The sequence below is a fragment of the Oncorhynchus keta genome, chromosome 14, assembly GCF_023373465.1.
Source record: "Oncorhynchus keta strain PuntledgeMale-10-30-2019 chromosome 14, Oket_V2, whole genome shotgun sequence".
NCBI classification, from domain to species: domain Eukaryota; kingdom Metazoa; phylum Chordata; class Actinopteri; order Salmoniformes; family Salmonidae; genus Oncorhynchus; species Oncorhynchus keta.
Window position 1 is genome coordinate 70,512,868 of NC_068434.1, and position 27,885 is coordinate 70,540,752.

Sequence of the window (27,885 nt, forward strand, 5' to 3'; positions counted from 1 at the left end):
AGGTTCAGCTTGAGGTGGTGATCCGTCATCCACACTGATATGTCTGCCAGACATGCAGAGATGCGATTCACCACCTGGTCATCAGAAGGAGGAAAGGAGAAGATTAATTGTGTGTCATCTGCATAGCAATGATAGGAGAGACCATGTGAGGTTATGACAGAGCCAAGTGACTTGGTGTATAGCGAGAATAGGAGAGGGCCTAGAACAGAGCCCTGGGGACACCAGTGGTGAGAGCGCGTGGTGAGGAGACAGATTCTCGCCACGCCACCTGGTAGGAGCGACCTGTCAGGTAGGACGCAATCCAAGCGTGGGCCGCGCCGGAGATGCCCAACTCGGAGAGGGTGGAGAGGAGGATCTGATGGTTCACAGTATCGAAGGCAGCCGATAGGTCTAGAAGGATGAGAGCAGAGGAGAGAGAGTTAGCTTTAGCGGTGCAGAGCGCCTCCGTGATACAGAGAAGAGCAGTCTCAGTTGAATGACTAGTCTTGAAACCTGACTGATTTGGATCAAGAAGGTCATTCTGAGAGAGATAGCGGGAGAGCTGGCCAAGGACGGCACGTTCAAGAGTTTTGGAGAGAAAAGAAAGAAGGGATACTGGTCTGTAGTTGTTGACATCGGAGGGATCGAGTGTAGGTTTTTTCAGAAGGGGTGCAACTCTCGCTCTCTTGAAGACGGAAGGGACGTAGCCAGCGGTCAGGGATGAGTTGATGAGCGAGGTGAGGTAAGGGAGAAGGTCTCCGGAAATAGTCTGGAGAAGAGAGGAGGGGATAGGGTCGAGCGGGCAGGTTGTTGGGCGGCCGGCCGTCACAAGACGAGAGATTTCATCTGATTTCATATACAAATGGGGGATTGGAAATTATGCAGACAATTACATTGATGGAAACCACAATCTATCTGCAGTAATAAATCTGATGTACCCCCTAAAAAATAGTTATTTTTAACCTTAGATCAGTGGTCACCAACCGGTCAATTGCGGTCGACTGGTCGATCTCAAGGCATTCCTAGTCGATCACCAAACATTTCTGTAAATAAAACTACGATAAAGCCTTGTTCCTATTTTTTATTTTGTTTTGTTTTTTGTTTCATGCTGTTGGCGGTAGGTGCACTTCATTCAGCAGCCCCAGTCCCGGGAAGGCAAAGTTTTAACCATTTCATGTGTCAGAAGGTAGAACTCCGCCTACCCGGCGAACCTAGAGAACAAATCAAGTGCACCGTCATTGTCATAGCAAAGTTGATACTGTGAAATGTTTTAACTAATACAGCAAAGAGCGACTGTTTTTATGAGTAAGTTCATGTTTAAGTTGTTGTTCAACACTGTCAGCACCTTGTTCAACACTTTTATAAGCCATAAAATACACTTTCTCACTACTTCCACTCATGCTACAACCAGCACTGCAGCTGCAATGAATGATTGTATCAAATTTTTGATAAGCTTGCATTGTTGTTGTTATTATTAGTGGCTTGTCTTTTTTAATATCGAGGAATATTTATCTTTCTCTGATCATAGGAATAACAACATGAATTGGTACATAAGGCAGAAACAATGCAGTGTGACTTGAGTTTTGCCATCAGCTAGAAGACTGTTCTCTTTTCTCAGCGGAGGTACCGCTGCTCCCTGCCTCTCCTCAGACTGAACATCAGATGCAGGCCATCAGTCCAGTAAAATAATAATAATAATACTATGCTCACTCAGCTCTGCCTCACAAGTACTACAACAAATGATCTATTCCCAGTGTGATCATATACCTACATTTTTTAAATAGAATTTCAAAATTGTCTGAGAAGAACATAATTGGCAGGGCAATTCAAGCATAGCCAATATACAGTGATAATGTATTTGGCCTATAGCCTACTGCACAAACATCATTGCTACAGAACTGTTTTTAATTGGTTAATGTTACATAGGCATTTTGACTCAGAAAGTGATCATGACTCAGATAGGTTGGTGACCACTGCCTTAGATGGTGGCTTAATGGAAATGTTAAGGGTAAAGAATTGCAGTCAAACCAGTTTCTGTTACCAGGGCCTCTCTGATGTCACCGACCACTTCCTGTGTGCCTCTACCTCTGAGTTGAGAGGTGTTGGGATACAGACCTGTAGGGTCTGGGTTCCGGTCTTTCCTGCCTGGTCTTTCTACTCTCTCTCATCTGTCTGTGTTGTCTCAGACGTGGCAAAGCTGGGGTCAAACAAAAGCCTGCGTTGTGAAGGCACTCCCACTTTTAACAAACCACACCCGTATCACTTGTTTGTACAGTATCACCTCCACTCCTTTTTAAGTACATTTATGATCCCCTCCTTTCCCTCTGATGACGGTGCTGTGTGGTTAGATAGTAGAAATGTATTTGAGGACTCTCATTGTTCTTAGAGAGTGGCTGAATATCTCTCTACTCGTCCCATTTGTTCTTCAATTTATGCACCTTGTTTGGATGAAGTAACACTAATATACCCTTTCCATTTGTCAGGTGACCCAGACAGAGCTGGAGAGGCTGAAGGCCAGCTATAGACAGCTGGTGAGGGATGCAGGGCAGGCAAAGAGGAAGTACCAGGAGGCCAGTAAAGGTGGGGAAGCTCACTCTGTCTGGCTCCGTCTCATTTCTCCAAACAGCACAGACCCACTCTCACTTTGACTGACTGAAAGGATTACATTCTGGAAAACAGATGATCATTACCTCCTGATAGTTCTGTTTAGACAACTGGTGTCCTAATGATTCACCAAATTAACACAGTTGATCATATTAGTAGTGACTATTTGTCATGTGTATTGTTTTTCTACTTCTATGCTACATTTGTGTGTGTTCTACTGATATATATATATATATATACACACACATCTATATATACATATATCTTGTGTTTGTTTAGATAAAGAACGTGAGCGTGCGAGGGAGCGCTATGTGAAGGCTACTCTGAGGCTCCATGAGCTTCATAATGAGTATGTTCTGTCAGTCAGAGCAGCCCAGGTGTACCATCAGCACCACTACAGCCAGGCCCAACCTGCCCTGCTCATGGCACTACAGAGCCTACAGCAGGAGATGGTACTTGTACTGTAAGTGTGTGTGTGTGGGTGATTGAGGGGAAAGCACAACTCTGTCAGTGAATTCCCAGTCAGTGATAATCATATTGTGTGTGTACAGCGCGGTACAGCCTTATTCTAAAATTGTTTAAATAAAACAATTTCCTCAGCAATCTACATACAATACCCCATAATGACAAAGCGAAAACTGTTTTTTATATATATTGCACATAAAAAACTGAAATACCTTATTTAGATAAATATTCAGACCCTTTGCTATGAGACTCGAAATTGAGCTCAGGTGCATCCTGTTTCCATTGATCATCCTTGAGATGTTTCTACAACTTGATTGGAATCTACCTGTGGTAAATTCAATTGATTTGACATGATGATTTGTATTATTGACTGTGTCGTTGTATGTTTCGAACTGCTTTGCTTTATCTTGGCCAGGTCGCAATTGTAAATGAGAACTTGTTCTCAACTTGCCTACCTGGTTAAATAAAGGTGAAATTTAAAAAAATTAATTGGAAAGGCACACACTTGTCTATATAAGGTCCCACAGTTGACAGTACATGTCAGAGCAAAAACCAAGCCACGAGGTCAAAAGAATTGTCTGTAGAGCTCCGAGACAAGATTGTGTCGAGGCACAGATCTGGGGAAGGGTACCAAAACATTTCTGCCGCATTGAAGGTTCCCAAGAACACAGTGGCCTCCATCAGTATTAATTGGAAGAAGTTCGGAACCGCCAAGACAACCTAGAACTCGCCGCCCGGTCAAACTGAGCAATCGGGGGAGAAGAGCCTTGGTCAGGGAGTTGATCAAGAACTCTGACAGAGCTCTAGAGTTCCTCTGTGGAAATTGGAGAACCTTCCAGAAGGACAACCATCTCTGCAGCACACCGCCAATCAGGCCTTTATGGTAGAGTGGCCAGCCGGAGACCACTGTTCAGTAAAAGGCACATGACAACCCACTTGGAGTTTGCCAAAAGGCACCTGAAGACTCTCAGATCATGAGAAACAATTTTCTCTGGTCTGATGAAACCAAGATTGAACTCTTTGGCCTGAATGCCAACGTCGTGTCTGGAAGAAACCTGGCCCCATCCCTACGGTGAAGCGTGGTGGCAGCATCATGCTGTGGGGATGTTTTTCAGTGGCAGGGAGAAAAGTCAGGATCGAGGCAAAGATGAACGGAGCAAAGTACAGAGAGATCCTTGATGAAAACCTGCTCTAGACCTTTCATGACCTCAGACTGGGGTGAAGGTTCACCATCCAACAGGACAACGACCCTAAGCACACAGCCAAGACAACACAGGAGTGGCTTCGGGACAAGTCTATGAATTAAAATAATAATAATAATTTCAACTTTATTCAACCAGGTAGGCCCGTTGAGAACAAGATCTCATTTTCAACTTGTGACCTGGCCAAGATAAAGCAAAGCAGTGCGACTAAAAACAACAACACAGAGTTACACATAGGATAAACAAAACATACAGTCAATAACACAATAGAAAAAGTCTATGTACAGTGTGTGCAGATGTAGTAAGATTAGGGAGTTAAGGCAATAAATAGGCCATGGTGGCGAAATAATGACAATTTAGCATTAACACTGGAGTGATAGATGTGCAGATGATGATGTGCAAGTAGAGATACTGGGGTGCAAAAGAGCAAAAAAATAAATGGCACACCCACCCCATATTGTTATCTACAGATTGGCTGTGTACAGGTAGAGTGGTTGGTAAGCTGCTCTGACAGCTGATGCTTAAAGTTAGTGAGGGAGATATGTCTCCAGCTTCAGTGATTTTTGCAATTTGTTCCAGTCATTAGCAGCAGAGAACTGGAAGGAAAGGCGGCCAATTGAGGTGTTGGCTTTGGGGATGAGCAGTGAAATATACCTGCTGGAGCGCGTGTTGCTATGGTGACTAGTGAGCTGAGATAAGGCGGGGCTTTACGTAGCAAAGACGTAATAATTGACCTGGAGCCAGTGGGGTTGGCGACGAATATGTAGCGAGGGCCAGCCAAAAAGAGCATACAGGTCGCAGTGGTGGGTAGTATATGGGCTTTGGTGACAAAACGGATGGCACTGTGATAGACTACATCCAATTTGCTGAGTAGAGTGTTGGAAGCTACTTTGTAAATGACATCGCCAAAGTCAAGGATAGAATAGTCAGTTTTACGAGGGTATGTTTTAGAGGTCCACCGACTATGATTTTTCAACTCCGGTACCGATTATTGGAGGACCAAAAAAAGCCGATACTGATTAGTCGGCCGATTTAAAAAATAATAATAATAATAATAATAATAAAATTAAATTAAATTTTTTTTAAAAATTATTCATTTTTAAATGTAAAAAAAAGTAATAATGACAATTTCAACAATACTGAATGAACAATGAACACTTTTATTTTAACTTAATATAATACATCAATAAAATCAATTTAGTCTCAAATAAATTATGAAACATGTTCAATTTGGTTTAAATAATGCAAAAACAAAGTGTTGGAGAAGAAAGTGCAATATGTGCCATGTAAAAAAGTTAATTGCCCAAAACATGAGAACATATGAAAGCTGGTGGTTCCTTTTAACATGAGTCTTCAATATTCCCAGGTAAGAACTTTTAGGTTGTAGTAATTATAGGACTATTTCTCTCTCTACCATTTGTATTTCATATACCTTTGACTATTGTTCTAATAGGTACTTTAGTATTGCCAGCCTAATCTTGGGCTTGAAGTCATAAACAGTGCAATGCTTGAAGCATTGCTAACAGGTGCTGGCAAATGCAGGAAAGTGCTGTTTGAATGAATGCTTATGAGCCTGCTGGTGCCTACCATCGCTCAGTCAGACTGCTCTATCAAATCATAGACTTAATTATAATATAATAACACGCAGAAATTACGAGCCTTAGGTCATTAATATGGTCAAATCCGTAAAACTATCATTTCGAAAACAAAACGTTTATTCTTTCAGTGAAATACGGAACCGTCCCGTATTTTATCTAACGGGTGGCATCCATAAACCTACATTTTGCTGTTACAATTCACAACCTTCAATGTTATGTCATTATTATGTACAATTCTGGCAAATTAGTTCTCAATGAGCCATGCGGCCCAAACTGTTGCATATACCCTGACTCTGCGTGCAATGAACGCAAGAGAAGTGACACAATGTCCCTAAATAATATTGCCTGCTAACATTATTTTTTTTAACTAAATATGCAGGTTTAAAAAATATATACTTGTGTATTGATTTTAAGAAAGGCATTGATGTTTATGGTTAGGTACATTCGTGCAACGATTGAGATTTTTTCTCAAATGCGCTTTTTCATCCCCCGTTTGGCGCAGTTGGCTGTCTTTGTTAGGAAGAAATAGTCTTCACACAGTTCGCAACAAACCAGGCGGCCCAAACTGATGCATATACCCTGACTGTGTTGCACAGAACGCAAGAGAATTAACACAAGTTGCCAAGTTAAAAGAAATTCATGTTAGCAGGCAATGTTTACTAAATATGCAGGTTTAAAAAATATATACTTGTGTATTGATTTTAAGAAAGGCGTTGATGTTTATGGTTAGGTACACATTGGTGCAATGACAGTGCTTTTTGCGTATGCGCTTGTTAAATCACCCGTTTGGTGATGTAGGCTGTGATTCAATGATAAATTAACAGCCACCGCATCGATTATATACAACGGAGGACAAGCTAGATAAACTAGTAATATCATCAACCATGTGTAGTTAACTAGGGATTATATTAGGATTGATTTTTGTTTAATAAGATAAATGTAATGCTAGCTAGCACCTTACCTTGGCTCCGTGATGCACTCGCATAACAGAGACTGCTCCTCGTGGAGTGCAATGTAATCGGCCATATTTGGTGTCTTAAAATGCAGATTACCGATTGTTATGAAAATTTGAAATCGGACCTAATTAATCGGTCGACCTCCCGTATGTTTGGCAGCATGAGTGAAGGAGGCTTTGTTGTAAAATAGGAAGCCGATTCTAGATTTAATTTTGAATTGGAGATGCTTAATGTGAGTCTGGAAGGGGAGTTTACAGTCTAACCAGACACCTAAGTATTTGTAGTTGTCCACATATTCTATGTCAGAACCTTCCAGAGTTAGTGATGCTAGTCGGTGCGGGCGGGTGCGGGCAGCAATCGGTAGAAGAGCATGCATGTCCTTGAGTGGCTCAGCCAGAGCTCGGACTTGAACTCAATCAAACAACTCTGGAGAGACCTGAAAATAGCTGTGCAGCAACCCTCCCCATTCAGCCTGACAGAGTTTGAGAAGATCTGCTGAGAAGAATGGGAGAAACTACCCAAGTACAGGTGTGCCAAACTTGTACTCAAGATGAATCGAGGCTGTAATCGCTGCCAACGGTGCTTCAACAAAGTAGTGAGTAGAGGGTCTGAATACTTATGTAAATGTCTGTTCTGTTTATTTATTATTATTTTATGAATCAGCAAACATTTCTAAACAGTTTTTGCTTTGTCATTATGGAGTATTGTGTGTAGATTTCATTTTAGAATAAGGCTATAACCTAACAAAATGTGGAAAAAGTTAAGGGGTCTGAATACTTTCCGAAGTCACTGTACCTAATTTAATAACTGATCATCAAGCCTTTGATTAGATGGTGCATTAGTGCTGGGCTGGAAAAAACCTGCACACCCAGTGGGTCCCCAGACCAGGATTGAATAATACTGTCCTGACCTCTGACTTTTGCCCTGTAACCCAGGAAGGAGATTCTGCAGGAGTACTATGACATGTCCAGTATGCTCCAACATGAGGTCGTATCTGTCCACGAGGAGATGTCTGCTGCTTTGATGGCCATAGAGCCACACAGAGAGTACGAGAGCTTCATCCAACAGAACAGGTATTCAGCTGCAAGTCACTCTGGATAAGAGAATCTGCTAAATTACTCAAATGTAAATATTCAGATCTTAGTGCAGTCAAGAGGCTGAAAAGTTTCACCATGTGTGTTCAGGTCTGTAGGGGAGGTTCCGGTGTGTGTGGAGTTTGACTCTGGTCTTTTGGAGAACACAGATCGACTGAAGACTGGAGAGCTGGAACTAAATGAGCTTACAGTGGAGGGGATCCAGCACAGGTTAGTTTATACGCACACACAGACACAGCGCAATCAAAAAGTATTCAGACCCCTTGACTTTTCCCCCCAAAAAATGTAGATACAGCCTTATTCTAAAATGTACTAAATGTTTTTTTCCTCATCAGTCTACATACAATACCACATAATGACACAGCGAAAACAGGTTTTTATAATTTTTTTCACATTTATAAAAACAAAAAACAGATACCTTATTTACTTAAGTATTCAGACCCTTTGCAATGAGACTTGAAATTGAAATCAGGTGCATCCTGTTTCCATTGATCATCCTTGAGATGTTTCTACAACTTGATTGGATTCCACCTGTGGTAAATTCAATTGATTGGACATGATTTGGAAAGGCCTACGTCTGTCTATACAGTAAGGTTCCCACAGTTGACAGTGCATCTCAGAGAAAAACCAAGTCATGAGGTCGAAGGAATTGTCTGTAGAGCTCTGAGACAGGATTGTGTCAAGGCACAGATCTGGGGAAGGGTACCAAAACATTTCTGCAGCAATGAAGGTCCCCAAGAACAGTTGCCTCCATCATTCCTAAATGGAAGAAGTTCGGAACCGCCAAGACAACCTAGAACTGGCCGCCTGGCCAAACTGAGCAATTGGGGGAGAAGGGCCTTGGTCAGGGAGTTGACCAAGAACCCGATGGTCACTCTGACAGAGCTCTAGAGTTCCTCTGTGGAGATTGAAGAAACTTTCAGAAGGACAACCATCTCTGCAGCACTCCGCCAATCAGGCCTTTATGGTAGAGTGGCCAGCCGGAAGCCACTCTCCAGGAAAGGCACATGACACCTAAAGACTCTCAGATCATGAGAAACAAGATTCTCTGGTCTGATGAAACCAAGATTGAACACTTTGGCCTGAATGCTATGCGTCACTAAATCTGGCACCATCCCTACGGTGAAGCGTGGTGGCAGCATCAAGCTGTGGGGATGTTTTTCAGCGGCAGGGACTAGGAGACTAGTTAGGATTAGAGGTTGTCCGATTAATTAGGGCCGATTTCAGGTTTTCATAACAATCGGTAATCAGCATTTTTGGATGCCGATTATGGCCGATTACATTGCATTCCACGAGGTAACTGCGTGGCAGGCTTGACCACCTGTTACCTGAGTGCAGCGAGGAGCCAAGGTAAGTTACAAGCTAGAATTAAACTTATCTTTTAAAAAACAATCAATCTAAACATAATCACTAGTTAACTACACATGGTTGATGATATTAGTAGGTTAACTAGCTGTGTTGCATATAATCAATGCGGTGCCTGTTAATTTATTATCGAATTACAGACTACTTCGCCAAACGAGTGATTTAACAAAAGCACAATCGTTGCACAAATGTACCTAACCACAAACATCAATGCCTTTCTTAAAATCAATACACAGAAGTATTTTTTTTTTTAAACCTGCATATTTATTTAAAAGAAATTCATGTTAACTAGGGAAATTGTGTCACTTCTCTTACGTTCATTGCACACCGAGTCAGCAGTTTGGGCTGCCTGGCTCATTGCGAACTAATTTGCCAGAATTGTACATAATAATGACATAACATTGAAGGTTGTGCAATGTAACAGCAATATTTAGACTTAGGGTTGCCACCCGTTCGATAAAATACGGAACGGTTCCGTATTTCACTGAAAGAATAATAGTTTTGTTTTCGAAATTATAGTTTACGGATTTGACCATATTAATGACCGAATGCTCGTATTTCTGCGTTTATTATATTATAATTAAGTCTATGATTTGATAGAGCAGTCTGGCTGAGCGGTGGTAGGCAGCAGCAGGCTCGTAAGGACTCATTCAAACTTTACTCCGTTTGCCAGAGGCTCTAAGCAATGCTTGACCACAGAGCTGTTTATGACTTCAAGCCTATCAACTCCTGAAATTAGGCTAGCAATACTAAAGTACCTATTAGAACATCCAATAGTCAAAGGTATATGAAATACAAATGGTATAGAGAGAAATAGTCGACGCGTCATAATTCCTATAATAGTAGTATGTATATATCGGCCGATTTGAATCGGTATCGGTTTATTTGGTCCTCCAATAATTGCTATCGCTGTTGAAGAATCATAATCGATCGACCTCTAGTTAGGATGGAGGGAAAGATGAACGGAGCAAAGTACAGAGAGGTCCTTGATGAAAACCTGCTCCAGAGTGCTCAGGACCTCTGACTGAGGCGAAGGTTCACCTTCCAACAGGACAACTACCCTAAGCACACAGCCAAGACAACGCAGCAGTGGCTTTGGGACCAGGCTGAGCGGCCTTTCAGGTTATGTCGATATAGGACTTGTTTTACTGTGGATATAGATACTTTTGTACTGGTTTCCTCCAGCATTTTCACAAGGTCCTTTGATGTTCTGGAATTGATTTGCACTTTTCGCACCAAAGTATGTTCATCTCTAGGAGACAGAACGCATCTCCTTCCTGAGTGGTATGACGGCTGCGTGGTCCCACGGTGTTTATACTTGCGTACTATTGTTTGTACAGATGAATGTGGTACCTTCAGGCGTTTGGAAATTGTTCCTAAGGATGTAGCAGACTTCTGGAGGTCTACAAAAAAGTTTCTGAGGTCTTGGTTGATGTCTTTTGATTTTCCCATGATGTCAAGCAAAGAGGCACTGAGTTGGAAGATAGGCCTTGAAATACGTCCACAGGTACACCTCCAATTGATTCAAATTATGTCAATTAGCCTATCAGAAGCTTCTAAAGCCATGCCATCATTTTCTGGAATTTTCCAAACTGTTTAAATGCACAGTCAACTTAGTGTATGTAAACTTCTGACCCACTGGGAGTGTGATACAGGGAATTATAAGTGAAATAATCTGTCTGTAAACAATTGTTGGAAAAATGTCTTGTATCATGCACAAAGTAGATGTCCTAACCAACTTTCCAAAGCTATAGTTTGTTAACAAGAAATTTGTGGAGGGGTTGAAAACTAGTTTTAATGATTCCAAAGTGTATGTAAACTTCCGACTTCCACTGTGTGTGTGTAAATACAGTGGGGAGAACAAGTATTTGATACACTGCCGATTTTGCAGGTTTTCCTACTTACAAAGCATGTAGAGGTCTGTCATTTTTATCATAGGTACACTTCAACTGTGAGAGAAAATCACATTGTATGATTTTTAAGTAATTAATTTGCATTTTATTGCATGACATAAGTATTTGATACATCAGAGAAGCAGAACTGAATATTTCGCACAGAAATCTTTGTTTGCAATTAAAGGAATCATACGTTTCCTGTAGTTCTTGACCAGGTTTGCACACACTGCAGCAGGGATTTTGGCCCACTCCTCCATACAGACCTCCTCCAGATCCTTCAGGTTTCAGGGCTGTCGCTGGGCAATACGGACTTTCAGCTCCCTCTAAAGATTTTCTATTGGGTTCAGGTCTGGAGACTGGCAATGCCACTCCAGTTTAACACTTTTTTTTGGTTTCTACATGATTCCATGTGTTATTTCCTAGTTTTGATTTCTTCACTATTATTTTTTACATTTGTTTAAGACCTTTTAATGGCAGATTTTTCTGGAATATCTGTATAGGCATACAGAGACCTATTTATCAGCAGCCATCACTCCTGTGTTCCAATGCCACGCTGTGTTAGCTAATCCAAGTTTATCATTTTAAAAGGCACACACACACACACACAATCTCAACACCAACAACACATTTCACCCCTTGGTCCCCCTTCTCTCCCCATGTCTCTACCCCTCTACCAGGTTGACTGCAGTGGAAGAGGAACTGCTGTCTCTAGCTGGTAATGTGGTTTCCCAACAGGCCTCAGTCAACCAGCTGGAGTTGGAGCTAGAGGCAGAGGAAGAGTGCATCAAACGGGGTCAGAGGTGAGGCGATATCCACATGTACTGGAAGGTCCAACTTTACATGGGCAAGCATACTTGGTAATCACTTAGGCAGATATAGTGTCATTAGATAGTACTTACAGCTGTTATACCTGTTATACCTGATAATACGGTCATTTATCCTGGGTAAACATAGAATTACACAATAGAATTACATTTTTATGGTCTGAACCAGGATAAAGTTGGCTCTGGCAGTACCAAACCACCGTCTTCACCAACACTGACTGGGAAAAAAAGAGTAATGCATTTTGCCATTGATCTGCGTCATATTTTTGAGGTGTGTTGGTGTATCTCCTCTCAATGGTGGTGCAGGCAGTCTCATATCAGAGTAGTTTAGGCTGCTCTCCTCTCTGCTATGGCTGGCTAAGCTGGCTGCTCTCTGGGGGACAGACTCACTATGCCTTATGAATATAACATGGTGATATGAGGAGACTTTTCAAGCTTCTCTCATTTGTCTTGGTTTAGATGCCTGTCCGCTGTTATTAGACGTTACTAATAAGCTCTTAGTGCATAGATGGAGCAGCTGTGTTGACTGACACTAGCCTAATGTTCACTGGTGCCGAGGGAAACATGCCTCTCCTTAAGGAGTCATGGGTTTGATGAAACACTTTGGAAATCAACAGAGACAGACGGGAGCGACTGAATGCTTTCTTGATTAGTAAAGAACTCTTTTACCCAAGTGGTGATGTTAGTTAATGTAGCAGTGCAATATTTGAAAAGTAAGTAAGGAAGAATTTTGTCCACGAATATACCGACATTTCTATTATATGTAAAAAGATTATGATTAGCGAATGCCATAATGTAGTTACTTTGTTAGGTACTCCCTATTAGCTGAAATATATATTTTTACAAAGCCATTTTAGCTGTCGCGCTAGCTGTTCGGTTTGAACAGATTCACAATTCATGGGAATTTGTCACACTATGAAGACGTCTCCCTGTAAGGCACGTGTTGCATGGCAATCTCCCTGCACTTGCCTGGGCTGGTCTGTTTCCGCCATGGCTAAAGCCAGTGTGAGAAACGTGCTAACAAACATTTGTGCTATGAACTAAATAAATATGCACTCTGACCCAGAAAACCTCTTCACTAGATTCATGATAGTGTTGTTAGACAGCAAGGAAAGTGAGCTTTAAAACGTGATGTAGTTTTATTGGAATTTGCAGCTGTTGTTAAGTAATACATCAGCTACATTCTGACATGACTTACTGCATTTTAACCCTACTTCTCCTGTATAGAATATCTCATTTCAACTATACTCTTGGTGAGTGCCCTGCGGAAGCAATATGGCTAAGGTGTAGGAGATGGGCCAGTTGACCAGTATTCTTGTGTAAAGCCATCGGGCATGTCAGTTATGCTTTAAATATATTGACCGTGAGGCAAAAGTCAATGGAATTGTTGCTATATGTTGAAATGGAAACACATTGTTCCACAGTATCATCACAATGATTTAATTGATGAGCTGACAGGCTGCTCCTCTCTCTGCAGGGTTTACCAGTTCAGTAAGAGGCATGCGCTGGAGGAGAGCCGACAGCAGGTGATGCTGTCCCTGGGAGCTAGAACCAGGCTGGAGGCACAGAGGTTGCTGCTGAAGGGGAAGCTGGAATGGCTGGGATCCAGTGAACCCCCACCTGCCCTGGGGCTGGAAGAGGATCGTATCTCCCTCTCCTCTATCACCTCTAGTGTAGGTCTCCTCTCTCCCTCTCTCTCTCAAACACACACACACCCTCTGCATATCTGATCCCTGCCACTCATCTGAAAGAGATACCATGCTTCCTGTGGTTGAGATGATCTCTGTCCCTTGCGTATGTTTCATTGTCTTGTCTCGTATGGGAACCTGACCTGTGATTGCACTCATTGTGTAAGATGTTGTTATTGACTTGTTTGTTTCTAGTTCTCCATTGTGTGTTCTGAGTTCAGGTTCTTCTCATTCATTATCATATGTGATTGTTGTGTACTTTCGTTTGTTAGCTTGGTAGTTTGCTGCTTTATAAGTTCTACAAATACATCATCACTTAAACACTAATGTACTGTGGGCTTATGAAAATCACTGAGCTATATATAAAAGCTTTTGAAATACCATTGTTTTGAAAATGAAAGAAATTAAACAAAAGGTTAATTGGTTTGTTGTCCACTCTATACTCACACAGTAGTACCAGATGACTAAAGTGAATTGCATCGATGTTCTCATGCAGGTTGTGTTGAAACCCTGGTGTTATGGGCATTTGTAAAATGCCACCATGTAAAAAGTCACACGAGCACTAAAATGTGACTCATTGGAGCGCATCAAATTTACTGTCAAATGAAAGCTGAGTCTATTTTTTACAAAGGCATGTATAACGTGTTTAACCATTTTCCATCCTAAATATTAGGAATAAGCAAAGGCTGCTAAAGATGGCTAAATAGCCATAATACTGCTAAATGGTTACCTGGACTATCTGCATTGGCCCTATCTTGCACTGACTCTATGCACACTAACAACACTATATACAGTTGAAGTCGGAAGTTTACATACACTTAGGTTGGAGTCATTAAAACTCATTTTTCAATCACTCCACAAATTTATTGTCAACAAACTATAGTTTTGGCAAGTCGTTTAGGACATCTACTTTGTGCATGAGACAAGTAATTTTTCCAACAATTGTTTACAGACAGATTATTTCACTTATAATTCACTGTATCACAATTCCAGTGGGTCACAATCACTGCTCCAAAACCGCCATTAAAAAGCCAGACTGCACATGGGGACAAAGATTGTACTTTTTGGAGAAATGTCCTCTGATCTGATGAAACAAAAATAGAACTGTTTGGCCATAATGACCATTGGAGGAAAAAGGGGGAGGCTTGCAAGCCAAAGAACACCATCCCAACCATGAAGCACGGAGGTGCTTGTGGGGGTGCTTTGCTGCAAGAGGGACTGGTGCACTTCACAAAATAGATGGCATCACGAGGAAAGAAAAGTATGTGGATATATTGAAGCAACATCTCAAGACATCAGTCAGGAAGTAAATCTTGGTCGCAAATGTGTCTTCTAAATGGACAATGACCCCAAGCATACTTCCAAAGTTGTGTCAAAATGGCTTAGGGACAACAAAGTCAAGGTACTGGAGTGACCATAACAAAGCCCTGACCTCAATCCTATAGAAAATGTGTGGGCAGAACTGAAAAAGCGTGTGCGAGCAAGGAGGCCTACAAACCTGACTCAATTACACCAGCTCTGTCAGGACGAATGGGCCAAAATCCACCCAACTTATTGTGGGAAGCTTGTGGAAGGCTACCCGACATGTTTGACCCAAGTTAAACCATTTAAAGGCAATGCTACCAAATACTAATTAAGTGTATGTATACTTCTGACCCACTGGGAATGTGATGAAAGAAATAAAAGCTGAAATAAATAATTCTCTCTACTATTATTCTGACATTTCACATGCTTAAAATAAAGTGCTGATCTTATTAACTGACCTAAGACAGGGAATTTTTACTAGGATTAAATGTCAGGAATTGTGAAAAACAGTTTAAATATATTTGGCTAAAGTGTATGTAAACTTCGGACTTCAACTGTATATACACTATGTATAGACTCACCCACAAACATCACACTGACAGTCTCACTCAAACCCACACACATTCACATACACCACATACATACGCGCACACACACACCCCGACGGCATACACACATTATTTCACAATCATCATATGCTGCTACTGTTTTTAATTTTACTCTTATTATTATCTATTCTGATGCCTATTCACTTTACCCTGCCTTCATGTACACATCTACCTCAAATACCTTGTACCCCTGCTCAGTGACATGGTAGTGGTACTCCTTTTTATACAGCTTCATTCTTGTTACTATTTGTATTTTTCTTATTTTCTTATTTTTAACTGTGCATTGTTGGGAAGAGCTCCTGAGATAGTTTCACGGTAAAGTCTACACGTGACAAATACAAGTTGGTTTGATTGAGTACAGTAAAGGAAAGTAGAGTATAGGTCAGTACTGTACTGTACAGTATAGTTTAGTACAGTACAGTAGAGCACAGTATAATTTACTGTATAGTACTATACTGCACTGAACTCTACTCTGCTGTACTGTACTCTGTGCTAAACTGTGATGTACAAACTTGTGAAACATAGACCTCTATGATTGGTACAGATTTGGTGCGGTCCTGACCAACCAAATTTCATCTTGTTTTGGGGCGGCGCTCATTAGAATAGCAAGTATGTAGAATATAACCCAAACATGCAAAGGAGGATATAAAATGTTTCTACCTTTTTGTACCTATTCAGGATACATCACCATGAAGAGAATGCCATTCAGGATTATGCATTTCTGTATAGTACAGTTCAGGCACCCATGATGCCATTATGTTACCATCACTCTTACCGGGTGGTAATCCACTTCACTTACTGTGGTTCAATATCCAAAATATTTTAAAAATATATTTAAAAAATCAAACTCAATGTATCATGTTATAGCTGACACCCCAATCTTTCTGCAAACTTCTTTGAATCTCAATTCGGAGTAGATATTTAAGGGTTTTTGGAAAACGTGGTCACATAAATAAACTGAAGGAGATTTTACCATCATTCTGTTAAACTTTACATCTGTACTGTTCTTCAAGTAAATGTGTTTTTGTAAAATTCTCTGTAAATGTTTAAAAGTACTGCTTGTGCATAGAGTTGTATGACTTGTTTAACTTTGCAATCAGTGGTTTTTGTTTGGCATACTTTTAAAGTAAAAAATCTCAGCATCATTCTGCTACCTTGGAATTGCCCTTATGTTACCTTACAGTTCAACTAGAAGGCATCTGAACTACCGACGGACTCAACCAGTCTGTTCTGTACTGAGGACAACCTATACTCTTGTCTCGTTCAGACACAACCATCTCTATTGAAACAGAGGCATGATTGAGGATCTTGGTGCTTTGCATACGTAGCTGTCTGTCATGGTGTTGACTCAAGTGCATTCCTTCACCCATTTTCATAGCGCTGTTTTATCCAGATCCACCCTAAAGCAAACAAGTATTTTCTTCTTTGACATTCTCTACTCATCATGTTTGTAATTTTTTGTGACATTCTCTCATCTGTGGATTATGATGCGTTTCTGAGTGCTGTTACATGTTGTTATTATAAACACAGGTACTGGTGGTGATGAGCATTCCTAAGAGAGGTTGATGATGGTTGTGCTCTGTGTTGTTTCAGGAGAGGGACGGCCTCAGAAACCTCAGTGTGGACGGCATCATAAGCCATTTTAGCGGCCTGTTCAAACCCAAATACACGGTCAGTGATGTAACATACACAGTCAGTGTTCAGAAATAGTCAGCTATGGTCATACATAGTACACAGTTATGGTCATACCAGTGATGCAGCATAGTGTCGTGGTAATTTCCTGTATTACTAAGTGAAAGGAGAGTTTACAAACCACACACAAGTTAGAGTTGTATTTTAAACTTCATCTTTTAATAATATATTGAGCTTCACCATAGCACGGTGACTCTCAGATCAATTCAGTGTCTATAAATGAATTCTCTGAGAGTGTCAACATAATGGCAACTGAGATCTTTTATAGCAAAGATTCACCCCCTAGTCGACATGACAAACCACAGATCTTAGGAACTGTTCACAAAGAAAGACTTTTACTTGAGAGAAGAGTATCTCATAGCCAGACAGCATTAGCTATAAATTATCGTTCAATTTGCTCTCTAAGACGAGGTTCTACTTCTCATTCTTGGTACTTCCTATTACCAAAACATTACCTCATCCAATGGCATATATCAAATGTCAATTCTAGATACTCCCATCTCAAATACAACCCACCCCTGGACAAGCTCCCTGAGAGGAGTGAGCCTCTAGGTCATATACTATGAAAGACAAGTTTCAACATCAGAGGGGACATACAATGGTTCCAGACATTGCCATACTCCTCCCCCCAATGGGAAAAGGAGGGAGTGACTGGAGTACAGACATAGTGGAGCCCTTCACATGGTTTCACAGATATATTCATTATGAAGACAATGTTCAAACCTGACTTCTCCCTTTCTGATATTCTGCCTATTACCAGACATGTAAAAGACAAGCCTGACCTCTGCCCTCTCTGGGCCCCAAGTGACTTTTCCCTAGAGAAGAGAGAGGAAAATGCAACTGCCAACAGTATAGTCCAAAAGAAGATATTCTAATGACAAGTATAAAATAAATAAAACATCTTATTTATCTATGTTACCTAACTAATTCTGATTCAGCTGTGACCATAGACAATCTGTTATTTTCATACACGGTCAACTATAGTCATTCATTGTCTGTGAGACATCATTGTGATCACCCCTGTCACAGATGGACCTGTTCTGTTTTCACCCACCTGCTGCCTTTTGATTTATCTGTCTCTGTCTATTCAAACAACTCAAGTCAGACAGTCAAACAGTTCCCTTGTCAAACAGCAAATGGCCGTGTTTTCTCTGTAATAAGCCTAACTGTTCAGAGTAGGACTCCGGTTGTGAAACGCCTTTCATTCTCATCTGGCTTTCCTCTTTTTTTATCTATCTTCTCTCTAGAGATGTTTGTTTACAATGTTGTAGTATGCCTTATCTTGTCATCTGAACAGTAGGGTCTTTTTGAATTGGCGCCATGTTGTCTGTAGTTAAAAAAATGACTAGGTATCCATTAGTGGTGCAACGGATCACAAAACTCATGGTTCGGTCCGGATCACGGTTTTGAGTCACGGATCTGATCATTTTCCAGATCAGCAAAAAAAGGGAGGGGGGGTGGGGGACAAATATAACTTTGCTTTCCATTTATTACTTTAATAACTTTTCTATGTTTAAATAAAATCTTAAAATAAAATATTGCACAAAAAGTGCAATATGAGGCATGATACTGTCTTCCTATGAACAATAGTGAATGAAAAACTAGCCTGTGTCCACATCATCAAAAATAAGTAAAGAAAAGAAAGCAAAACAGACCTGAGCTTATAACTTCAAATTCTTTAAAAAAAAGATGAGGTTGTCAACATTGTCTGGGAGAGGATAGACCTCCTTTGCAGTCTCTATGTCCCCTGCTGTGGAGAACACCCTCTCGTTGGGAACTGAAGTGCCAGGCATAGCCAGGTAGCATCTTGTCGGCATGGCAATGTGAGGGTATTTACACTCATTGTTTTTCCACCATGTTAGTGGATCACCATCCACTGGAACGCCACTTGCTGCCCTGTAGGATGCCACCTCCTGTTGATGGTGTTGTCAAACATCTTGCCTGTGTCCTTGCTCGCAAAGGTCTCCCCGAAAAGCTCCTTCATGGCCAAATGATTTTGTGGAGGAGATGCCTCGGAGTCTGCTCCTGTCAGCTCTAGAACTATAATTGTGGCAATAACATTTAATAAAAGTCATTATTATTCCAAATAAAAACTAGATGATTCCAATTCCAAATCTTTGATTTGACTGCAGTATATTTATTATTGAAGTAATTCACTCTTCTTCTTTTTTGTTACCTCTTCAGTGGCCACAATCTCAGTGGTGAGATCACTGTATGTCCTCCGGTGTAGGGTTAGGGTCTAGGTGAGACAGGGACTTGAACCTTGGATCCAGTGCAGTAGATCTATGAAGGTAGTCCTGTACATTAGGGGGGTATCTGGGGTTCAGGTCCTCTCTAATGGCAGCCTTGACATCTCTAGTGATGGTGCTGTCTTCCTCACTTGGGGCCATGGATTGTAGAATCCTTGTTTTCAGAGGTAGGATCATGGACACAGACGGCCACTTTCAGGTCATCAGATAAGGTGACTATGTCTTTATTTTTTGTCAGGGTCTTGTCGGTCAGTGCAGCGTATACAGCTGCCTGCTGCTCAAGATAACGCTCCCAACATGTCATAAGTGGAATTCCATCTTGTTGTGACATCGTGTATGAGCTCGTGGGTCGGTAGCTGTAGCATTTGTTGCTTGGTCTTAAGCACATGAGCGTCTGGAAAAAGGAAACCACCTTCCTGATCCTCCCAAGGAGGCGGTCCATCTTCTTCACTGAGATTCCCCTTTGGGATGTCAAATTGATTACATGTGCAAAGCAAGATATCTGTGGCCCCATTCCAGCTTCTATCACTGCATTTACTTGGTTCTTGGCATTATCTGTGGTGGTTGGGATATTGCTATTGGGCCTCTCTAGCTTCCACTTTGCTACTGCTCCTAGCAGTACCTGCGCCAGATTTGTGCCTGTGTGATTCTCGCAGAGGGGTCGTGTCTGTAGCACCAGACTTTGCGTCTTCCACCGGTCTGTGGTGTAGTGAGCTGTCAGTCACGTAGCTTTCCGTTGCCCAGCAGGTCCACCCGTCTGTGGTGAAGGCAACAGGGGATTCCTTGGATAATTCATCGACAATTTTGTTATTTTCCTGTTCATAAATATCTGGCACGATATTCCTACTGAAGTGGTTGCGCGAGGGGATTTCGTAGCTTGGCTCAAGCACATTCACCATATTGTAACGACCCTGGGTTTATAAGCGCGGATATGGACTCTGCCGCTCGAGCATGCTTTTGGGGCACAGTCGATAGCACGCTGGACTTCGGGCTAGAAGGTCGAGAGTTAGCGACCTGCTCCATTACAATATATTGCAACCCTTTGTTTTCCACAACTGAGTATGGCCTCAGGTCTAAAGCGATAAATATCCCAATAGATTTGGTGTAGGCTTTAGCCCGGTCTGATTCTGCAGTAAAGGGCTGCTTAAATGTTGGCTCCCGTCACTGACACACCAGGGTGATGACGCTTTAAATGTGTGGCCATGCCCGATGTATTTCCATGATCATACGGATTTCTTGTGGCACAATGCCTACACACCGTTATGGTGTTGTCCACCACCCTTCACAGGGAAACAAAAATGCTCCCATACATGAGACTTAAATGAAGCGGGAGGCTTTTCCAGTTCTTCAGCTCCTCCGCTAGCCATGGCTGTCACTGCTCATTTTTCTTCTTTGCTTTTTGTAACGCGATCATCCAAGATTGATTCGTTGGGATTCAACATTTCACGTGAACAGTACACACAACTGCTTTAAAAAAAATCAACCTTCAGGCTTTAGAGTAAAATACATCTGTCTTGTCTTTATCTTTTCACTGCAACTCTGCATCGATATTTAGGGAATTATGACTTTAAAAAGTAACAGCGGCAGTAAAACTGTATTTCACACTATGATGGTTAAACGTTGCAATTAATCTGCGGTTCACATGCTTGCCGAACCGTGGGGGTGATCCGGATCACGGATCAACTAGGGTCCGTTACATCACTAGTATCCATGTGTGTGGTCTGTAGAGATATATTGTATTGTTTTTGAGCAGTGTATTTTGTATCTCCTGATCAATGTAGTTTGTAGCTGTATCTTCCATGTATCTAGTCTCCTTAACAGTGTATTGTAAACCTGTCTATGTATTAGTCTGTGATGTAGTGGTAACAAAGTTGGTGGGTAAACTCTGATCGCGTTTGTGGTGAAAAAAGTAACCCTTCCTATTCTTTCATTTCTGCATTTTTCTGCAAAAGTTGTGTAAACTGTTGGGCAAAAAAATATGTAAACTGTGTTGACTTGTTTATCCTCCACTACACCACTGGGTGTATGTGTGTGTTCCCCTGTGCTGAATCTCATCTAGAGATACCGTGTGAGACTCATGCATCTCAAATCGCACTAATCTCCCATTGAAATCAATTTATGGCTTATGAATGAGTCTCACAGTGGGCGCTCCATGCCCAGGTCCCTCCTTACCTGGCCCCTCATTGACCTTGCTGTGTGAACCCCCTCCAGGTGCCCCCTGCCCTGTCCCCAGTCCCAGAGGTAGAGCGCCCCCTGGAGCAGCAGAACTGGTACCACGGAGTCATCCCCAGGCTGGAAGTTCAGGAACTGCTGAGGTGTGATGGAGACTTCCTGGTCAGACAGAGTCAGGGCAAACAGGAGTATGTCCTTTCTGTCCACTGGGCTGGCGCTTGCAGGCACTTCCTTATCCAGAGCACAGACGTGAGTGAGTGAGTGAGTGTGTATTTACAATATGATCATGTCTGTACAGTTTGTATAGTTATAAAGTGTGTGTGTTTAGAATATGTACCGCCTGGATGGAGAGGGATTCCACACCGTTCCCATGCTGATGAACCACCTGGTCTCCTCACACCAACACGTCACCAAGAGATCCGACATTGTCCTGAAGAGACCTGTCCTAAAGGTTACGCTTCTCTCTCTCTCTCTCTCACTCACTCATTCACTCACTCTCTCTCACACTCACTCACTCACTGGTCAACTGTAATATTTTGTAGATCCTGTTTTACCTTTGTTGAAAAGTCTGTTGTTTTGTTTTATCGTGTTTAATTCAAGGTTCCTCAATGCTTTATTTGTCTAAGTATTTCTTAAATATTAATGTTATTAGTTTAACTTACCTAAATAAGGATTAAATTACATTCCCACATGTTAAGTTATCTTTCTCCAGTAGTTCTGTAATGACAATTTTACCTTTAATTTATCTGGGACTTATACTGAGACCAATTACATACATTTTTCTTTTAGCTTAGATGGTGTTCTAAATCTGTCCTTGGCAGGATTACAGTAAAAACCCTCAGCTGCCTTTCTCATTCTGTGCTGTGGGACAAGTGGCTGTTGGTTAATGCTTCTAACAGGTTAAGAATAATGAGGCGGCCATCAATTAAGTCTGGGGCTTAGCAAAGTGTAGTTAATGGGCCCCTGGTCCTGTGTGCTGGTGTTGGGTGGACCTGTGGGTTTAACTGTATGTATGTGGGAGGAGGGAGATGTGTGAGTCAGGGGGTGCTCTTGTATATATGTAGGTCTATGTTTTGTGTGTGTGTGGAATAGCGACCCTGTAGTGTGTGCAAAACACTGTGTGTGTGCCTGCATGCGCGCAAGCTTCTATTACACCTCTCCTGAGCATGTTGGGAGTGAATGGGCCTGGAATACACCAGCTCTGCGTAGCAGCTGTCTCAGCGTTAGGATCCATCTGATTTTAATGAGCTCCCAAGATCCACATACTCATACTTGCTCTCCACCCTCCTGCAGAGTGCTATACATAACACACTCACATGTTCTCTAGAGCTGCATGCATACTGTACTACCATTATGCTGCCCATCAAATGGGCTCCAGTGTTTGGCACACACTACAAGGTCTCCATTCTACACACACACATACTGTACACAAACACTATTTTACACTCGTACAACGCAGTTTTAGAAGTTGGTCCGAAATGCTTCTACCAGGCTGCAAAGTCAGTCTACCCATTCAGAAGGAACAGCAGAACTGGTATCTCTGATTGGTTCCTCTCTATCTCTCTCCCTCCAGGACAAGTGGGTTCTGGAACACGATGATGTCATCCTGGGGCAGAGCATTGGCCAGGTGAGCTCACCACCTGTGGAATGTCTGTTTGGAGTTATGAGAATCTCTGATTGTCAGGTTGGCCTTCTGTTTTTGTTTCAGCCAAGATCCAGAATTAAGCTTGATGTGTGTCTGTTGTCCAGGGTAACTTTGGGGAGGTGTACAGTGGTCGTCTGCTTTCTGATAACACCCCTGTAGCTGTAAAAGCCTGCAGAGAGAACCTGGCCCCAGAACACAAGAACAGGTTCCTTATGGAGGCCAGGTCAGTCTTTCTTTCTCTCTCGTTCTCTTTCTCAGTCTCTCTCGTTCACATTGACCTTGCTGTCTCTCTCTCTGCTGTGCAGGATCCTAAAGCAGTATGACCACCCTAACATAGTGAAGCTGATTGGTGTCTGCACACAGAAACAACCCATCTATATCATTATGGAGCTGGTACAAGGTGAGCCAATCTGTCGCGGGCCTTTACACTAACCACAGCTACAGTACATTCTATCATTACAATCGACTAATAAAGTGTGTGTGTGACTGTGTGTGTTCTGCCAGGGGGAGACTTCCTGTCCTTCCTGCGCTGTGAAGGTCACAACCTGAAGTCAAATATGCTGGTGAAAATGGCAGAGAATGTGGCATCTGGCATGGAGTATTTGGAGAGCAAGAAATGCATCCACCGGTGAGAGGCTAGGGAGATGGATCTAGTCTTCTCAGACATTGAGCTGAATGAAGGCTGCCATACAATGTGACAAGATTACATTGCCTTTGATTGCACAATTTATTCTAGATGATGAAACAGATTGAGGTTTTTGGGACACTGAAGTTAACCCAGTGTGTAGGGGTTACTGGAGCCTGTAGCGTAGGAATGACCCTAGGAGTGTTAAGCTGCCGTGTCTCTGAGGAGGTTGCAGAGGACATAGGACTCAGAGCCCTGGCTCCTGGCTCATCATAGGAGTGCTGGATAATTAACCAAGCAGGAACACATCCAGGCTGGATGCTCCAGCCTCCGTTACCCTCTAACACTCCTCCTAACACCGCATGTCAAACTGCCTCTGCTCACTACTACACCCTGCATCAGGGAGCCCACAGATGACAAGAGGGGCTGATTTTTCTCTCACTTATTTATCGGCTGTCATTTGCTTCTTTCTCTAGCTCTCGATCTCTGGTGCTCTTTCTCACTGTCTCGTTCTCACTCACTTTCTCACTCTTTCTCGCTCGCTTGCCCTCTCTCTTTCTCGCTCTCTCTCTTTCTCACTCTCCCACTCTGGCTCATCTTCTACCTGTTTTTTTGACCTCGATTATATTGCCTTCTAATTTTTTCCCTCAACCCCTCTGTCTTGCGCCTCCTTTCCTTACCCCCCCTCCCCTCTCTCTGTCTCTCTGTGTCTCTGTCTCTCTGTGTGTGCAGGGACCTGGCAGCCCGTAACTGTCTGGTGGGAGAACAGAGCAGGGTGAAGATCAGTGACTTTGGGATGTCTCGCGAGCAGCAGGATGGGGTCTACTCTGCCGCGGGGGGCCTCAAACAGATCCCTGTCAAATGGACGGCCCCCGAAGCCCTCAACTATGGTACATCCCATCTGGCTCTGCCCCGCGGCCACAACACTCACAACCGTCCCTCTCCCCCTCCTCTCTTTATTCATCAATCTCTGCATATCCCAAGGCTAGAGAGAACCCACTAAACATGGCAACAACCTGTCAACCCAGCCATCATTCCTCACCCTGTGATTAGTGTACTGCTTTTGTATTTCTCTGAAATGTCATCTCTAACAGACACATGCTGAACTATGCTCTCTGGGGTTGGAGTGCTGGTGAAACATAGACGAGTTCTGTCAGAATAAAAGTCAGAACATACCTTTTGGGGCTTAGAGGAAGCTTAATTTCAAAACTCTATCACTACTTTTCTCACGCTGTGATTGTGGAATAGTGTACAGTTGAATGGGTATGGCATCTCTACAGGATCACTGTCAAATGTAATAGCTGTCTCAATACTGCCCCCTGCCTGTGTTTCAGGGAGGTACACCACGGAGAGTGACGTGTGGAGTTTTGGAGTTCTCCTATGGGAGATATTCTCCAGGGGAGTCACACCCTACACCAGCATGTCCAACCAGCAGACAAGGGACGAGGTGGAGAAAGGTACAGCGAGTCAATGAGATTTCTAACACATTAGTCAGAATTTGAAGTTGACTGTAGTTCATGCTCTGTAGGAGTGTCAAGTTTTAATGTCACATAATATATAATAATAATATATGCCATTTAGCAGACGCTTTTATCCAAAGCGACTTACAGTCATGTGTGCATACATTCTACGTATGGGTGGTCCCGGGGATCGAACCCACTACCCTGGCGTTACAAGCGCCATGCTCTACCAACTGAGCTACAGAAGGACCACATGCACAAGTGCAGTGAAATACCTTTCTTGCAAACTCAAAACCCGACTAGAAAGAGAAAAAAAAGAAATATGAAGAACACAATAAGTAAGTAAGCATATTATATACAGGGTCAGTTCCAGTACCATATTTACAATGTGCAGGGCTGCTGGAGTGCTAGAGGTAAGGTGACAAGGCATCAGGATATATGATAAACAGAGTAGCAGCAGCTTGTATGTGAGTGGGTGTACGTGTGTGTAGAGTCAGTATAAATGTATGTGCATATTATGTGTGAGTGAGCAGGACTCTGTGAGTGTGCATAGACAGTGCAAAAATAAAAAGGTCAATAAGGATACAAGGTTAACTCAGACAGTCCGTGTAACTAGTTTAGGAGTGGAGATGCAACATTATGGAAGTGTATAGAACAGACATGACTCTGGGTAGAATATGGATGTTAGGTCAGCTCTATACAGGAGTCCAAAACATTACACCCCCCTGGATTAACCCCAGGTGAAGACAACCTGATGTCCAATCATGCTCTCCTGTCCCGTCTCCTAGGTTACCGGATGCTAGCCCCAAACTCCTGTCCTCCAGATGTGTATGCTATTATGTGTCGCTGCTGGCAGTACGACACCAGAAACCGGCCGTCCTTCAGCAAACTCAGGACCGAACTCAGTGCTTTATACCAGAAACTGTCCTTACTCAAGTGACTTGTTTGATTCTGTTTTACCTTTTTATATGGAGCAGATGTTGCCTTTATTTAATATACATAGACTATAGAGAACCAGTTGCTATGTGATCTTGATTTTACCATATTTAAGTAGTGATAATGTGCCAGGCTGTGAGACCACAGGTAATCTAAGTACACATGACATGTGTGTATTGAAAACATTGGTACCATATTCTACAAAGTAGAATATTCTACATCTGTTGAATGTTGCTATTGTTTACTGTATTACGTTACTGTAAATGTACAAATTGAATGTTTCTATTATATCAGCTTTAAAGAGTTGATGGGATCTTTTTCTTTCTTATCTTTTTTAATATACACTGAACAAAAATTTGAACACAATATGTAAAGTGTTGGTACCATTTTTCATGAGCTGAAATAAAAGATATGCAAAATAAGCTTATTTCTCTCAAATGTGCACAAATTAGTTTACATCCCTGTTAGTGAGCCTTTCTCCTTTGCCAAGATAATCCATCCACCTGACAGGTGTGGCATATCATGAAGCTGAATAAACAGCATGATCATTACACAGGTGCACCTTGTGCTGGGAACAATAAAAGGCCACTAAAATGTGCAGTTTTGTTCACACAACACAAAGCCACAGATGTCTCAAGTTTTGAGGGAGTGTGCAATTGGCATGCTGACTGCATGAATGGACCAGAGCGGTTGCCATTTCTCTACAATAAGCTGTCTCCAATGTCGTTTTCGAGAATTTGGCAGTATGTCCAACCGGCCTCACAACTGCAGACCGTGTAACAGCGCCAGCCCAGGACCTCCAAGTCTGTCTTTACCTGCAGGATCATATGAGACCAGCCACCCAGACAGCTGATGAAACTGGGTTTGCACTGAAGAATTGCTGCGCAAACTGCCAGAAACTATCACAGGGAAGCTCATCTGCATGCTTGTCATCCTCACCAGTGTATTGACCTACTGCAGTTTGATGTTATAACTCACTTCAGTGGGCAAATGATCACCTTCGATAGCCACTGACACCCTTGAGAAGTGTGCTCTTCACAGATGAATCCCGGTTTCAACTGTACTGGGCAGATGGAAGACGAGGCAATTTTCTGATGTCAATGTTCTGAACACTGCCCTATGGTGGTGGTGGGTTTATGGTATGGGCAGGCATAAGCTATGGACAACGAACACAATTGCATTTTATCGATGGAAATTTGAATGCACAGTAATACCGTGACAAGACCCTGGGGCCCATTGTCCCTGAGGCCCTCATGTTTCAGCATGATAATGCAAGGATCTGTACACTTCCTGGAAGCTGAAAATGTCCCAGTTCTTCCCTGGCCTGCATACTTACCAGACATGTCACCCATTGATCATGTTTGGGATACTCTGGAGCAAAGTGTACGACAGCGTGTTCCAGTTCCAGCCAATATCCAGCAACTTCTGACAGCCATTGAAGAGTGGGACAACATTCCACAGGCCACAATCGACAGCCTGACCAACTCAATACTAAGGAGTTGTGTCGCGCTGTATGAGGCAAA

At 42.3% G+C, this 27,885-nt stretch overlaps 1 protein-coding gene across 2 annotated transcripts in view; it reads left to right on the forward strand.

Annotated features, from left to right (window-relative positions):
* LOC118393915 (tyrosine-protein kinase Fes/Fps) overlaps window positions 1-26,784 on the forward strand; it is a 39,822-nt gene extending 13,038 nt beyond the window's left edge. For both annotated transcript variants that reach the window (XM_035787121.2, XM_035787122.2), the window contains exons 4-19: window positions 2,463-2,559; window positions 2,863-3,046; window positions 7,740-7,877; window positions 7,989-8,108; window positions 11,836-11,958; window positions 13,460-13,655; window positions 17,177-17,254; window positions 21,736-21,945; window positions 22,025-22,147; window positions 23,270-23,323; window positions 23,446-23,564; window positions 23,647-23,741; window positions 23,846-23,969; window positions 24,699-24,856; window positions 25,301-25,423; window positions 26,215-26,784. In XM_035787121.2, the coding sequence (XP_035643014.2) occupies window positions 2,463-2,559; window positions 2,863-3,046; window positions 7,740-7,877; window positions 7,989-8,108; window positions 11,836-11,958; window positions 13,460-13,655; window positions 17,177-17,254; window positions 21,736-21,945; window positions 22,025-22,147; window positions 23,270-23,323; window positions 23,446-23,564; window positions 23,647-23,741; window positions 23,846-23,969; window positions 24,699-24,856; window positions 25,301-25,423; window positions 26,215-26,366 (2,094 nt within the window). In that variant the 3' untranslated portion in view covers window positions 26,367-26,784. The remainder of the gene's footprint in view (window positions 1-2,462; window positions 2,560-2,862; window positions 3,047-7,739; window positions 7,878-7,988; window positions 8,109-11,835; window positions 11,959-13,459; window positions 13,656-17,176; window positions 17,255-21,735; window positions 21,946-22,024; window positions 22,148-23,269; window positions 23,324-23,445; window positions 23,565-23,646; window positions 23,742-23,845; window positions 23,970-24,698; window positions 24,857-25,300; window positions 25,424-26,214) is intronic.
* The last annotated feature ends 1,101 nt before the right edge of the window (window positions 26,785-27,885 follow it).